Raw genomic sequence first — 16,087 nt, 5'->3', positions numbered from 1 at the left:
CCTGTCCTAACCAGCAAGGGATGTCAATCATTGCCTTTGCAGTAAAAGGGAGTTTCTTTTCAGTTGGCCTTGCTGACTGAATATGGCTCTGAACATGGAACTGGTGAGAAGCTGGGGAGATGGGGGTGTAAATGTGAGGGGCAGATATTGGAATTTTCAACGGGAGAGTTATATGAGTGTGGACTTTTGTAAAAATGTGGTCAAGACTGTTACCAGGGAACCTAGAAATCATAGTTCATCTCAGCAGTGCTGGGTTATCAGTGACATTGATGTTAAACAAACCCCACTCAACATGTGTATATGTACTGACATTGTATATAATATTCTTAGATGTGTATACAATACATATATACATGACCATATACTCATAATATCAGGTTTTGCCAACTCTTTGAAAGAAACCAACCGCAATGCATTCTGAGTGGCTATGTTTTTGTTTCCCTTCTCACCCAAGGTTCAGTCACCGACAAGCCCTTGAGCCAGGGTAACTCAGGAAGGAAAGGTGAGTGGAGTTTTATGCTTTATCTAAATGTTTGCTTCCAAAGATGGTCCAAACAGGATTTCTTAGATGAGATAGAAGGAGCTTGGGGTGAAAGCGTAATGTGTCCTGCAGAACATCTTCTCCATTCTTATTCCATGTTTCTTCTCTGAAGCACCTAAGGTAAGTAAGGCTCATACAGTGATGGACACCAAGCTCCCAGAATTCCTGAGGGAGGTGAGTGAGTATAGAGCCCAAAGCTGAGAAGGACCTTTAGAATGTGAGCCCTGGGAGTCTTGGTTCCGTGGGGAGCTCAGTCAATCAACTACCAGTATAGCCAGCGTTAAACCAGAGAGGATGAGGAAGGTAGGGTGCCCAAGTCTGCCCTTGACTCTCTTGTTGTGTAAGCACATTTGGACATTTTTCCCCCTTCACTGATCCTCCTTCATAATTGTCCCAGCACATCCAGATTCTCTTCACTAGGGTGAGGTGGCTTTGTGGGTGTGCAACCTGTGCAGTTGTTATCCTGAAATTCTGAATAATTCTGTCTTTGAGTTCCATGGGACAGTGAAGAGGCAAGTGAGTGGAGGAGAGACACATCACATGAGTGTCTGCTGAACCTTGTCACCCCATTAGCACAAAGCTTTTGTGAGGTGTACTATGTGTCTTCCACAGCATGCTTAAAATTTTAATTTTTCTTTATCTAGGACAATACTAAGTAGCAAATTAAAATAACACCATGACAAGGTAAGAGAGAGAGACTATGGAATAAAGGACAAAGCTTTGTATTTTAGTGCCTTGAGTGGCACTTTTCCCTGCTTTTTGAATGAGAGGCCCTGCATTTTTACTTTACACTGGGCCCCACAAGTTACTTAGCTGGCATCTGTCTGAGGGCTGTTTATTGGACCAGCCAATATGAGCAATAGGTCCCTGGAATATGCTGATCATAGTTTTTAGGATGGAAGACAGTTGGAGGCTTAAGATTCACTGCCACTGACCTCCAGGACAGCATACGTGCAGAGCTGGTAGTTGAATGGAAAGCAGGTGTGCATTTCATCTTGTGTGCCGCCTCTCCAGGACTCCCATCTCAGGCCGAGTTTGAGCCTTCCCACCTGCATCTAGGCCTTGGAAACTACATGCTCATCAGGGCCCATGTGGAGCCTTGGCCTTGCTGAGGGTTATTGTGAAGTTCACAGGCTTGTCCTGTGCACACACAATTGCAGGGAGACCAAGGTGAAGCCCTGGGCCCTGCCTCCAGTGCTTATGCCATGGGACAGGAAGAAGAGGCGAAGTCACCCACTCTGAATGCAGGAGATAAGGATCTGGAGAACCTGCTGCCCCCAAATGCAGGTGCTCCAAGAAGATGTGGAAGTGGAACAGGTGTTACCACCACCCACCAGAAAACAGGGACCAATGGGCCTCTGGGCAGAAATGAGAAAGTAGTTGGAAAAGGGGAGAAGTGCTTCTTCAGGTCCTTCCCAGGGCAGGAGGAAACTGCCATAAGTGTCGGTGGTTCCCTCCTAGGTGGGGAAGTGGGGAGAGAATCTACAAAGACCTGAAATCACCAACGCTGTGAGTAGCGTGTGTTTACTGGGACTGGAAAAGGAAGATGCCTTCAGGTTTTCTATTGCGCGTGTGTGTGTGTGTGTGTGTGTGTGTTTCTAGCATAGCATTTTTAATTTTTATGTTTTAAAGACAAGATCTCACTATGTTGCCTACGCTTGCCTCAAACTCCTGGGCTCAAGCAATCCTCCCACCTCAGCCTCCCAGGTCGCTGGGACTACAGGCATGCACTGCTTTTAGTTTTGCTTGTTGTAATGGGAATCTTCAGGAACATCACCTTTATTCCTGGGCATGAGGTCCTGGTGGTAGGAAAGAAAAATTGGCAATCACGCCAAACTGACCACCCAGATTCCCCTCCTCCTAAAGGATCTGAGTATATGATGCTGAATAAAGTGCACACACACTAAACAACTGCCAGCCATGGGATTCTGGTTCTTAAACTGGACAGAGAAGTGCTTTCCAGGGGGATGTGGCTTTGCACCCTGTGGACAGCAATGAGAGACAGACCCGTGGTCATCCCAGGCTCTCACTGGTCCAGTTAGAAGAGGCGGCGGGGAGGGTGGGGGCTGGGGATGTCAGTTTACAGTCAACAGTGAGCACCCTTTGTTCCCTTTTACAGTCGAGCAGTGAGCACCCTTTGTTCCTTTTTAGCTCTAGGGTCAGCTTCCAGAGCCAAAAGAGGGTAGAGGAGCCTGATTCCTCCAGGGGTGATGCAGGAAATGGGGGATAGAATCTGAAGCCTTTATCTCAGAGGGATAAGCCGTTCTCAGTTCCCAGCTCTTTACTCCCTTGCCCTGGATGGGTCCCTTCCTCCAAGGTGGCTCTGCAGAGGCTTCCTCTTTTGTGCAAAGGTCAGGACAAGGCCCTGGTGGGGAATGCTAGGACTCATTCTCCCCTGGAGTCTTAAATTCTATTTAGTGGCCTCTCTTTCCCTGTACTTTGAAGGATCCGATTAGGTGTTGGATCCTCTTCTCTTTGTCTCCTGTGGGCAGTGCAGTGAAGAGCAGGTTCGGGCCACCTGTAGGACGCCACACCTGAAGCCACACCTGTCCAGGAAGCTGGGGTTTGAATGGGGACAGGGTGCGAGAGGGCATTAGTAATATCCTGTGTGGACCAGCCAAGGTTCCTCTTTCAGCTGCCACTTAAGAATGGAATGTGCTCTGGAAGGCAGCAGGTGGGAAGACACAAAGGCCCCTTGTCTGAACTTGTGCCCACACACGGGTTTTCCTAGGAGGCATCTATTTCCCTGAGGCCTGCTGCAAAGAGATGCTAGGTCTGCACGCTTGTGCAGGGTGAGGGGTATGGCCAGAAAAGAGGTAGGGCAGAGGTCTGGAGGTGTGAGTGGTAGGGGACAGCAGGGCAAGGACGGGACCCAGGCTTCTCTTTCCCTAGCTTCTTGCCTTTTTAAATATCCTCCCCTGACCGGGCTGGGAGGGATTGGCTGTCCCTCCCAGACTGGAAGGAATGAAAAGATGTATTGTGTGACCACGGAGAGTCTGGTCGCCAGCCAGGAATTAGTTCTCTGAAGGAGAGGAGGAGAAAGGCAGAGCAGAAGGAGGCTGGGGGAGGAGGCCCAGAGAGACAGCAGAAGGAAGGGAGGAGGGAGAGAGGCTGGGTTGTAACAGGTCACAGCCATTTGGTCCGAGACAGGATGCCTGGGTGGCTGTGGCTCCTGGACCCACAGGTGTGGGGCCCCAGGGAAGAAGTGGGGGAAGGAGGGGGAGGCACTGTTATCTTACCCAGATGCACGTGCTCCAGGAGGGGAGGAGGGTCAAAACTTCAGACTATTTACTTAATCCCTTGGAATGTCCTTTCCTCACTCTGTTCTTTGGGCCCCTTGTGTTTAACGGACTCCTTTATGGGCACATGTGTGGTAATTAACACGTGCAGTGTAGGTCCTGGACCATGTGTTTGAGTTTCAAATATCCATTGATCTGGGGCAATCCCATCCTGGCTGCCCCCTCCCCTTCTTATCCTTTGGTCCTGGCCCTTAAAGAGACGTGTGTGTGTGTGTGTGTGTGTGTGTGTGAGAGAGAGAGAGAGAGAGGGGGACGGTGCACACGTGCATTCACATGTGTTTTATGGATGCTACAGAGGAATATCAGAAGAGACGAAGAGGGCCCCAAACAGCCCCTTTAGCTCTGAAAATGCGCTGCTAAAAGAGTTGAAGGCTGAAGAAGTAGAGATAGAGGTAAAGTTTTGGTTTTCATTGGAGTCATCCAAAGGAAAGTAGATGGGAAGCAGAATGGTTTCAGAGATCAAAAACGTATCCTGCAGCAGCTTTACCTGGCTGTACCAAGGCCTGTGGATTTTTCTGATGGGACTCTTTTTGGGGTCTCAATGCTAATTACCCTAGGTGATTTGAGGAGCTTCCAGGATAACTGAACACAGGTTCAGGGGCTGGCCCTGCTCTTCATTGCTTGTGAAGTGCAAGGAGGGAAGGAAGTTCTTAGCCTCTGGTGGGATGAAGGGGGGCAGTGATGAAGAGTGATTAAATGAAAGGATATGGAAAAGCACTTGTGAAATGATTTCTGGCAGTTCTCTGCGAGCTTTTGACTTCTCAGTGCCCAGAACCTCAGAGGCCATGGGGTGATGCTGTGATAAATGGCAAGTGAAAATTTAGGGTCACCAGGAATTTTCTGCAGTTTGCATTTTTCCCCTAAGAAGTCTGGGAGTTAGTTGTTTAAAGAAACTAAGAGAAAAATAAAAATACTAACAAACTCTGCTAAACTTTTCTGCACGGGCTTCTGTATTTGTCAAGCTAGTCTTGGAGAGGGGCAGAACTTCAAAAATCCAACCCGCCTTTAATTTGCAGAGCTTAAAAAGAAAATCTCCCACTGGCTGTTCCATAGTATATGCTCCAAGTAAAGAATGAGTCATATTTATTTCTCCAAGGTCCCTGTCTGTGTCTCTATTTTTAGAGCTGGGTCTACAGGTTGTTGCCAACTTGGAGAACTTGTCACTCAAGCAATGGATGGAGCAGCTCTGAGCGGCAGGCTTAGGACAGGGACAATGGCTGGCAAACATCCCAGACGCAGGGCACTGGGTGGCTCCCAGCCTCAGCCCTCATGAGGTGTTAGCACACCTGAAGGAGGGGAACTTCATTGCCCTGAGCCTGGCAGAGCCGTGTTGGGCTGGCTGTCGAGGAACATTCCACATGTGAAACATCACTCCTGCTCACGTGACTTAAATCTCTTCCCTACTACCTCTTTTTTCTCTTCCCCTAGCACCCCCAGGGGTGTGGGAGGCTGAATCTGTAGCTGATCTCTTAGCATTGCCATCAGATGGGCTGGGCTGGGTTTGGATGGAGATGGGCAGCTGATGACCTCCATGCTGTTGGCTTCTGCTCACATGGCTTTTCCTGGAGAAGGATTCACTCGGATTCTTTGCCTACTGAAACAGAACTGCGCCTGAGCAGCTCCAAGCCCGAGAGAGGCAGCTCTTTTGCTTTCTGGTTCTCCGAGCTGCCTCCACCAAGCCTGGAATGTTCATATACCAGCTTCGCAGAGGTCAGTTTCAGAAGGGGTGTGCTTGTGTGCTCACACATGTACCATGTCTCCCTCCTTCCCACAGCTAACTGCTCCGCCAGCTTGGCTCCAGCTACTCAACCCCCTCCATTTTGGCCCATATTCCAGGGTCTCTGAAGAAAAGTTTATGCATGAACAGCACTAGACTGAGAGTTTGATTTCTTGCCATATCCTCATCTCCAAGGATTGAGAGAAAATAAGATTTAGGGATCTGGAAAGAGCCTCTTAGACATAGATTCATTTGAATCCCTGGTGGTATTAGTAACCATTGATATTTTATGCTTGGTGCTCTTACTCAGCAAATATTTATGGAGAACTTACTAAATGTCAGGCTTGTTATCGTCACTAAGGACCCAGGGATGAGTATAACAGTACAAGTCCAGGCCTCACCTCCTGGAGCTCTCATTCTAATGGTTCTTAGCCTTTTATGATGGAGGTTATTCATCTTCAGGTGTAGGAAAATCCTCCCAGGGGAGCAACAGGCTTCTGTAAGCTCAGGGAAGTTGCCACCTCTGCAGGGGAGGGAAGGCAGGTGGCCCCTCCAAACAGCCCTGTGTGGTAGCTCCTGTAGCCAGAGCCTCTAAGGAAAGCCCCTTGGAGGGGGTGGCCTGAGCTGAGCAAAGCCCTCTGCCGGGTTCCTGAGCCCTCTGACTAGTGCCTTTGTGGGGCCTCTGAAGTCCAGGTGAGAGAGCTCAGAGCTTGTCAGGCCAATGAGAATATGTTCGTTTGCTCCCTGCTCCCTGCCTAAGTTCCAGTGTGGCACAGCAGCTTGCAGAGAGGCAGGGATGTGGGCACACAGGTGGACAGGCCTTGGGCCTGCTTCTGACCCCTGGTCTCCAGCTCGGAGGGCCACAGAGTGCGTGTGGTAAAGGCCGAGGAACTGTCTGTCACTCTCAGGTTCCATTGCAGCGATCCTGTGCTTACAGAAAGAAACATGTGAGATTCAAGGTCTGTTTATTCTCAAGTTTCTTCGGAAAGGCAATGGAACTAGTAATAGCTGAAACAATTTTTAAAAAGAAAAATAAAGTGGGAGGAATCATTTTACCTGATTTTAAGATGAATAAAGCTAGAGTTTTAAAGATAGTGTTCCTCCACAAATAGGAACAGATGCATAAATCAATGAAACAGAATAGAGGACCCGGAAATAGATGCACAAGCAAACGGCGCTGTAGCAGTTGGACATCCACCAAACAAACAAAATCAACAAATCAGCCCCAAAGCCTCAACCTAAACCTCAGGCCTGATACGAAAATTAATTCAAAATGGATCACAGATTTAAATGTAAAATGTGAAGCTATTAAAACTTTTAGAAAAAAACAAGAGAAAATCTTCACCACCAAAACATGATAAAATAGTGTATATAAATTGAACTTTAAAATTCACTCTGCAAAAAGTGCTGTTAGATAATTAACAAGAGTGACAACAATAAAAAAACTACAGCCTGGGAAAAAATATTTACAAACTGTTTATCTAACATAGGACTCATATCTAGAATAGATAAACAACTCTTAAAGCTCAGCAGTTAAAAAACAGTTTAATTAGAAAATGGTGGCCTGGCATGGTGGCTCACACCTGTAATCCCAGCACTTTGGGAGGCTAAGGTGGACGAGTCACTTGAGGCCAGGAGTTCAAGACCAGCCTACTCAACATGGTGAAACCCTATCTCTACTAAAAAAAACAAAAAAACAAAACAAAACAAAAAACACAAAAATTAGCCAGGCATGGTGGCACGCACCTGTAATCCCAGCTACACAGGAGGCCAAGGCAGGAGAATCACTTGAACCCAGGGGGTGGAGGTTGCAGTGAGCCAAGATTGCTCCACGGCACTCCAGCCTGGATGACAGAGTGAGACTCCATCTCAAACAAACAAACAAACAAACAAAACAAAAAATTAGCCAGGCATGGTGGCATGCGCCTGTGATCCCAGCTACTCAGGAGGCTGAGGCAGAAGAATCACTGGAACCCGGGAGGTGGAGGTTGCAGCGAGTGAGATCATCCCTCCAGCATTGGTGGCAGAGTGAGACCCTGTCTCAAAAAGAAAAAGTAAAAATTGGCCAAATGCACAAATAGACATTTCACCAAGGCAGACAAACAGAGGGCAAATACACACACAAGAAGAGGCTCAGCATCATTAGCCACAGGAAATGCAAAATAAGTCCATGGCAGGATGTCACTACATATCTATTAGGAGAGCTGAAAGAAAAAGTAGTGCCAACACCAAATGATAGTGAGGCTGCTGAGAAACTGGACCTCTCATACATTGCTGGCAAGAATGTAACATGGTATAGCCACACTGCAAAAATACTTTGGAAGTTTCTGAAAAACAACTAAACATACATTTACCATATAATCCAGCGGTTGCACTCCTGAGCATTTATTCCAGAGAAATGAAAATGTATGACCACACAAGAAAACCTATACACGAACAAGAAGCAGCTTTATCTGTAATAGCCGAATGTAGAAAAAAAAACAAACCCAAATGTCCTTCAGTGGGTGAAACAAACTGTGGCACAGTAGTACTGCCCTACCCACGGTCAACCATGGGCTGAAAATATTCAATGGAAAATTTCAGAAATAAACAATTTGTAAGTTTTAAGTTGTGAGCTGTTCTGAATAGTGTGATGCAATCTTGCACTGTCCTGCTCCCTCCCACCTGGGATATGAATCATGACTTTGTCCAACATACCCATGCTGTGTACCATCCCTGTCACTTGGGGCTGGCTCTGTTACCAAGTGGATAGATTGCAAAATGAAGAGGGATGAGTACAATACAATCAGATATCCTGAGTGAGAGACAGTATTCATATAACTTATAAAAGTATGTTGTTATAATTGTTCTGTTTTATTATGTTATTATTGTTTATACTGTGCCTGATTTACAAATAAACCTTTATCATAAGTATGTATGGGAAAAAAAAGAATGTGTAGGGTTCGGTACTATCCACAGTTGAAGGCATCCACTGGGGGTCTTGAAAGGTAACTGCTGTGAGTAAGGTGGGATCCCCTATCCATCTATACCATGGAAAAATACTCATCAATAAAAAGGAATGAATTGTTGATATATGCAACCACAACTTGAATGGATCTCAAGGGCATTATGCACATGAAAAAAGCCCGTTTCAAAAGGTCATATATTGCATGATTCCATTTATATAACAGTCTAGAAATGGCAGCATTATAGAGATGGAGAGCAGATTAGTGGTTGCCAGGTGTGAGGAATGGGGTGGAGGAGGGAAAGTGTAACAGTAAAGGTGGCACAAAGGAGATCTTTGTGCTGATGGAATAGTTCTAGGCTGATGGTGGTGGTGGTTACCCGAGTCTACACATGGATAAAATTGCAGAGAACAATACACAAAAATGAGTGCGTTTAAAACTGGTAGAATCTGAGTGAGGTCCATGGATTATACAAATACCAGTGTCCTGATTTTGATTTTGTGCTAATTATACCACCTAGATAATTAAAGGGCTTACCCATATCATCATGTTAACTGTAAAGCTGTTACCATTGGGGAAAACTGGGCGAGGGGTACACAGGACCTCTCTGTATTATCTTTCCTACTTCCTGTGCATCTATAATCATTTAAAAATAAAAAGTTTAAAAAACATTAGCCGAGTCTTCTGTGTGAACCCAGCCCTGATCAGACTCCTCTGCTGCCGGTGCTTCCTCTTCCTCTTCCATCCCTGGTTTGCCTTTTCCCCAGCCTTCTGTTTTTGCTCTTATTCAGGGGACTGTAGAGCTCGAGGATGTGGGAACTGCCTGCAAAAAGGCAGCTTTCAGCTTGTTTTCACTTCTTTTGGGAGGGAACATGCAGGTAGGTACATGGAATATAAAACACTGACCTCCAGCTTTGGAAAGAACCTGACATGCCCGACCACTTCTGCTCTTACAGATCAGAATCAGGAAAGTTCACCATCCATTTCTGAGCCTCGCTGGTCATGGCGCATGCATCTCAGAAAATGTTGAGGTGGCCTAGCATTCCATCCTCCTCCAGGTCTGATTCAGGGCAGGCTCTTGAGGGACTTTTGCAAACAGACACGGTTGCCTCCTTACGATGCCCAGAATGAGTCGTCTCCACTTCCACACTGAGCCTCAGAGTCACATGTGGAGAGGGATGATGGCTCTGGCATAAATGTGGTCCCTTCAAAGCAAGAACCTTCCAGCACTTCTACCAGGCTGAAGTTTATCTCCATGTATTTTTCAAAGATGGACAATGGCAACCTGAAAGAATATGAGGGAGGGTCACCAGTGATGGACATGGTTTGGGGAGAGCCCAAGAATTGAAGGGGACTTGGGATTGTTGAGAGACCTTCCACATCTCAGGATGGGGGAAGTGGTTTCTTTTTTCCTCATTCTCCAAGGCTTCTCAGTCTCAGAGACCCCAAGAGATGCATTAATACAGATTCCTCCTCTGGCCTCTTTGAGACATTTGCTTTTGAAGGACCTGGAAGAGAAAGCTCTTTGTATGTGGCCAGAATAAACTCATTGTACACCCAAACAATTAACTCCTCAATGGACTTGCCAGCCCCTTGAAAGGCCTGGCCCTGCGTCCCTGGACCTCTTGGGCTCTATTCAGTCCCTTAAGCACACCAATGTTTTTGGGTTTTTGTTTTGTTTTGTTTGTTATTCTGAAAAGTCTTTCCCTGAGAATAGTCTGAGCGGATCAACATTGTCCTCAGCCCGGCATTTATCTCTCCTCGTCAGCGAATGTCAATCAGGAATCAAAAAGCCAAACAGAGGAGGCTTTGAACGGTGTCATCGGGGGTCGAAGTGACTTCCAGCTGTCTGTGCGTGGGCCAGGCCTTCTCGCAGGGCAAGGAATTGTGCTGTCACACAAACCCACTGTCTGTATAGGCTCACAGAGCCCATGCGGGGGCTGCAACTTTCTGGGCCTGCACCTGCAAGGACAAGGCATGACTGGGGGTTGGGGAGTCTCCGGAGGCCAAATGCCAGGGCTCTGGGACCAGGCAGTTTCCAAAGCTGCTTGCTGCCTCTGGGACCTTGATCAAATCACTTACTTGCATTGTTACTCCATTCTCTTTTTATCTGCCTGGCTTCTCCCTCCGCTCTGGCTAGTGGTGAGAATAGATGAGGAAAGCTACCTGCCAGGAACTGAGTGTTGCAAAATGTGGTAATACTATTATTACTGTTGCTCTTGACATCCTCCGTGAGAATGCTTTCAGTTTGCCTTATTTATTTGTTTGTTTTCGTGTTTCCAAATTTGCCTTTTTTCTCCCTCCCTGTAAGAAAAAGGATAATCTTTGAATTGGCTTTTTTTTTTTTTTTAAAGTGTTTATCCTCTTCTAAATCTGAAAGATTATTATAGTATTAAAGAGAAATACTCTCTGAGGTCCAAAAGAATCGCGAAGAATATGCACCAAACATCATCACATACATATACAGATTCAGATATATTTTTCTTTAAAACGGATGGAAGAGTCTTCCCCCAAATTAAGGACCACTCAATCTAGCTGCTGCTGCCTGATGATTTATTTGTGATGACTTGGGCACACCTCCTTTTTTGTTTTAATAGCTTTATTGAAGTATAGTTTACATACCATAAAATTCACTCATTGTAAATGTACTACCCAATGAGTTTAATAAATTCATAGTGTTGTACAACTGTCACCAGAGAACATCTCCTTCACCCCCAAAAGCGACCTTGAACCCATTCACAGGTATTTTCTACTCCTACCTGTAGCTCTAGGCACCCCCGGATCTGTTTTCTGTGTCTATAGATTTAGCCTTACTAGATATTTCATATAAATGGAATCATGTGATATTTACATCTGGAGTTTTACACTTAGCATAATGTCTTTGAGATTCTTCATGTATATTGTCACATGTATTAGTTATTTGTTCCTTTTTAATGGCTGAATAGTATTCTACCATATGGATATATCACAATTTCTGTATTCACCCGTTGACAGACATTTGGATTGTTTTCATTTTGAAGCTTTAATGAATAATGCTGCAGTGACTATTTCTATACATGTCTTTGTGTGGACATGTTTTTATTCTCCCAGATGGGTTCTAGGAGTGGAATTTTGGGGTTGAAAAGTTTATGTTTAGCTTTTTAAAGAGACTGTCAAACTCCTTTCCAAAGCAGATGCCCAGTTGTACATTTTCACCAGCAATGAACAGGGGTTCCATTTCCTCCACATCCTTACCAACACTTAATATTGTCTATCTTTTTATTTTAGCCATTCTAGTGGCTGTTTAGAAGTATCTTGTTGTGGTTTTAATTTGTACCTTCCTAATGATTAATGATATTGGGTATCTTTTCATGCATTTATTAGCCATCCGTATCTCTTCTTTGGTGAAATGTCTGTTAAAATATATTGTCCATATTTAAATAAGGTTGCTTGTTATTGAGTTGTAAGGTTTACCTTATTTTCAATTTAAAAACTTTGATAGGATTTTAATTTTGTAAACCCAATTTTAAAAGTAAGCAGTTGAATAAGATGGTTTGCACTCATGGAATTATAGATACCCTTTAATAGGCCTTTAAAGTGTTTTATACCTACACAAAAAAGGGTCCCTTTTGTGGGCAAGTATCCTTCAGTTTCAGAAGAGGATATTGCTATCCAGAGAAGTAGAAGGAGGGGCTCAACTTATCCAGAGTGTTAGATGTATTCGATGTAAACTGTTAAATGTAAAGGGGGAACTGGAGTGTGACTCCCCTTGAAACTGGGAGGCAGGAGCACACATAGAAACTTTGCTCTCTCCCCAGGACCCAGTGTGAGGCCTGGTGTTGCTCCAGGGCTTGCCTGGAAACAGAACTGATGTAGACCTTGGATCTAGGCCTTGGACTTGTGTTTGGTAGGAGAGGTGCTCTTATTTGCTGGGTCAGAAGCCAGGAGCCCAGGTGCCCGGAGATGATGGTTAGAGGGTGCTGTTCGCTTTGGCTTGGCTTCCCAGCCTTTGAGAATGCTGGATTTCACAGGTGGTTCCTGGCAGCAGGGCACCTTGTCTTTTCTCACTTCATAAAGATTTCCACTTAGGACCTCCCTGTGGCAGACCAGCTGTATCTCTTCACCCTCAGTGACCCTACCCTGCAGGAAGATTCCTTCCCTGCACGTGGCTTTATGCTTCATGGGCTTCTCTGACTGCATCTGGGAAATCTGTGGAACTCCTTGACCTGCAAAAGGGCAAAGCTTCCCCAGAAAACTTTCTTTGCCCTCCTTGAGTGCAGACCACCTTTGCTGATGGCTGGGCCAGATGGGCAGTCCAAGATTTTCATCTGGATGATGGGAGAAATAAACAGAATGTTTTCAGTTATCTTGCTCCAGAGAAGAGATACAGCTCTTGTGATATGGGAGGATTTTAATACCTACATTGAGTATTAAAATATTACATAAGCCATATGCACTTGAGTTCTCACTATCATCCCTCTTGGAATGTTTGATTTTTCACTTTCCCTTTGTTAGCCTGTAAGACTCCTAAAATGAAGCCACCCTGTGTGGAATGGCTGAGCACACTGTGCTGGACTATTTAGACTATGAACTCTGTATCCGGCAGGCACAACCAAATGTGCATTGCAGCTGCCAAAAGACTCAATTCAGTGGCTCATTGAATTCAATGGAAAGAGGTGTTAATAGAGTCAGGGGAAGTGATGCTATTAAAAAAATGACATTGTGTGGCTCTGTTCTGTGTTTATTCTCCCTCAATGACTTCCAGATCAAACTCACACAGTTTGGCATCAAAAGATGCCTGTTTTGGACTCCAGTTTGAGGCAAATAACATATCCAGCATAGATACTCTTCTCTTCCTGCTACATCTCATTTCTTGGGATGATTGTCAGATGATTCAGGATCACTTTGGCTCCTGCAAGAGTTGGGTCTTAGTGTCAGTATATGAGAATAATAGCAGGGTTAGGTGTCACACGACTGTCAGCTCAGCTGCTGGCCTCAGCCTCTAGCAAGGGTTAGAGTCTCCATAGCTCTTGAATCTTAAGCTCCCAAGGGTGAGATGTTGATGCAAAAAAGAGATCAGGACTCTGTATTCTCTCTCCCTCCCCCAGTAAGATGCAGGAAAGTCGGCCAAAGGTACTGAGAGCTCCAAATGGTAGAGAGTTGTTATTATTGATGATCTGACTGGCGTCACAGAGACTATCTGAGAATGTGCATTCTGCATAAATAGTTAATGCTCCGAGAATATAGTGTTCCATCCTAAAAGACCTCTAAGGGGCCTTGAGAAGAGAAGGATGGTATAACCATCAAACCACCTGGGACAACAGTGCTCCCCTTCCCTCCCCACATGGAGAGAAATCTCTTAAACTATGTATCCTTAAGAGGGACAAAGATACCCTCTCCCAGCCTTCTCTAAGAGGGTAAAATTATTTCTTAGGGGATGAAAAACACTCATTTTACATATGAAGCAAACATACATATACAGTTTATTTGCATTACTAAAATTTCATTAGGGAGATGATTCAGAAAAAATTACCTAAAAATGCTCCTTAGATGAGTGATAATGGAAAAAAGGTTGAGAAACATGGCTCTAAGTTAAGGTTTTCGGGGCCCTGATGAAAGAACTCAGAGTCCTGGAAGGTAAATAAACAAAGTCTGCACTAACTCCTGACCTGCAGAGGTTCTTGCTGTGCAGAGAGGACTGCCAACACTATTAGAATGATAAGCATTAGGACTTTGTTACTGGGAGCTCCCTGCTCCAATCATCTATGTTAGAAATTTCAAAGCAAGTGTAGGGTGATTTCTGCAAAGTCCCATGTCCTCTCCCATTTTGCTTGCCCTCCCTCTTATTGGGAATTGGGGTGTTTGCTATTTCACAGTTAGAAGTATTGTAATGATACCTGATTCTCTTCAATTCAGTGTGCTGGAGAGAGAATGGTTCTTCCTACCTTCTTATCTTTTTTAGGTGAGAGTGGAGAAACAGCGAGGAGATTGGAAGGGAATAGCACATAGGTCTCTTGTTTTCCTTGAACTCTTTAATCAGGGCCACCGAGCTGGTAGCTTTAGGGCAGGAAAGGAGCTGGGGACACCAGAATTTGATGCCATAAGGATTGCCAACCTTATCCTAACATGCTTGGCCATAACTCAGGGCTAACTCAGAAGATACTGCCTCCCAGTTTTCCTGTGGGAACAAGGGCCAGCAGAGTCATACTGGTATCCTCAGATTTGTGAGAAACGGTTCCCCAAAGCCATGAAGCTTTAGCTCCTCTCGTTCATGCCTTGGGGTGGTGAACACAAACCTGGATTTGTTTTGCTCTTTTGTCTGTCTGTGGTTCTCTTTTCCTTCTTGCCCTTTTCTTCTTTTGTTTCTTTATCTTTGGTCTCTTCACTGGGACTTGGCCGGGCCTTGTACAAACCCCAACCATTCAACAGTGCTGGAGAGTAGATAGTATTTACCTCAATAATGGTAGTCTCCTTTCGATTCTTTTTAACCCTCAATTCAGATGACGGATCTAAGCCGACACCCACGATGGAGACCCAGCCGGTGTTCGATGGAGATGGTAAGCTCTTGCATTACTTCGGATGTTCATTCTCCCACTCATTTTCAGGTTTGGGAAAGGTCTTAACGCTGGATGTTTGTTTAAGTTTTATTATTATTATTTTCTTTTTTAATTTCAATTTTTCCCAGTGTAAGCTGGGTTGTTTTAACCTTTTTAAAAAATGCAAATCCTCCCAGGAACTGGTACACTCTCCACTTCTGGAAGGGCCCTCTGTTCTCTCAGGCTTCCTGCCTGTCTCCTGGTGTCCAACAATAACACAGCCTGGACAGACCCTTGGAGCTGCCAAGACCCAGGAATCACGGCTGAGAAAGATAGGCCGGCAGTGTCCCTTCAGTAAATTAATTGGCACTTACAAGTGTCCACTCTGTGCCTGGCACTGTGTGAGCCCCTCTGGGGGATGAAAAGGAGGTTTGGAGATGTAAGCCTTTGCTCTCAAGGCAGCTGCAACTCTTAGAGTGCTTTATGTGTTAAATTACGTGGTCTCCGTTCTTATTGTCGTAGACATTTACGGAAGCAAGAGATCACCATGGTCTGGGAAAAGCTTTCGTGAAGAGCCAGGACTTGAGCTGGATCTTGAAAGTGGAGGGGAGGAGTCTGGGTGTTCCAGGCAAGGGGCTGGCATGGACAAGAGGGGAATGAGGTAGGGATGGGATACAGTGAGGAAAGTCACAGGAAGGAGATTGGCCAGTGGGATTGATTTGTGCAGGTTGTAGGGACGTTGAGAGTTGAGGCAGGACATTTTGGAGAAGAGAAATTCTAGGTCAAGAGAAATTGTGGCTGGTGGCAAAAGAGAGGCTGGAAGTCTCTGGAGGCATAGAGAGGATAGGAGTGCAGGGTGCAGAAGGTTTAAGTTGGGGTGCTCAGGGCCTGTACTCTTCAGTGTACTGTACTGAGTACTCCATATTCCCCTGATGAGGAACTGGAAGTTTGGCAGAGTAAAGTCTCTAAAATATGACAATAAGGTTGGGATTTTAGTGCAATATGTAGCAAACTGAGCAGCCCCTAGCTAAGTGTATCCAGTCCTGGATCATGAGACCGGACAGAGAGAC

General features: G+C 45.3%; 2 protein-coding genes across 8 annotated transcripts in view; one reads left to right on the top strand and one right to left on the bottom strand.

Moving 5' to 3' along the window:
* ERH (ERH mRNA splicing and mitosis factor) overlaps window positions 1–16,087 on the bottom strand; it is an 892,055-nt gene that overhangs the window by 592,785 nt on the left and 283,183 nt on the right. The window lies entirely within an intron of this gene.
* SMOC1 (SPARC related modular calcium binding 1) overlaps window positions 1–16,087 on the top strand; it is a 149,939-nt gene that overhangs the window by 96,190 nt on the left and 37,662 nt on the right. For 4 of the 7 annotated variants that reach the window (XM_050797385.1, XM_050797383.1, XM_050797382.1 and 1 more), the window contains exons 5-6: window positions 455–502; window positions 14,949–15,038. In XM_050797385.1, coding sequence (XP_050653342.1) covers window positions 455–502; window positions 14,949–15,038 — 138 coding nt within the window. The remainder of the gene's footprint in view (window positions 1–454; window positions 503–14,948; window positions 15,039–16,087) is intronic. The other 3 variants (XM_050797387.1, XM_050797386.1, XM_050797384.1) reach the window with 1 other exon arrangement.

This window comes from Macaca thibetana, chromosome 7 (assembly GCF_024542745.1).
Source record: "Macaca thibetana thibetana isolate TM-01 chromosome 7, ASM2454274v1, whole genome shotgun sequence".
NCBI lineage: Eukaryota > Metazoa > Chordata > Mammalia > Primates > Cercopithecidae > Macaca > Macaca thibetana.
The sequence above is the reverse complement of the archived record's forward strand: the minus strand, read 5'-3'. Positions and strand labels throughout refer to the sequence as shown.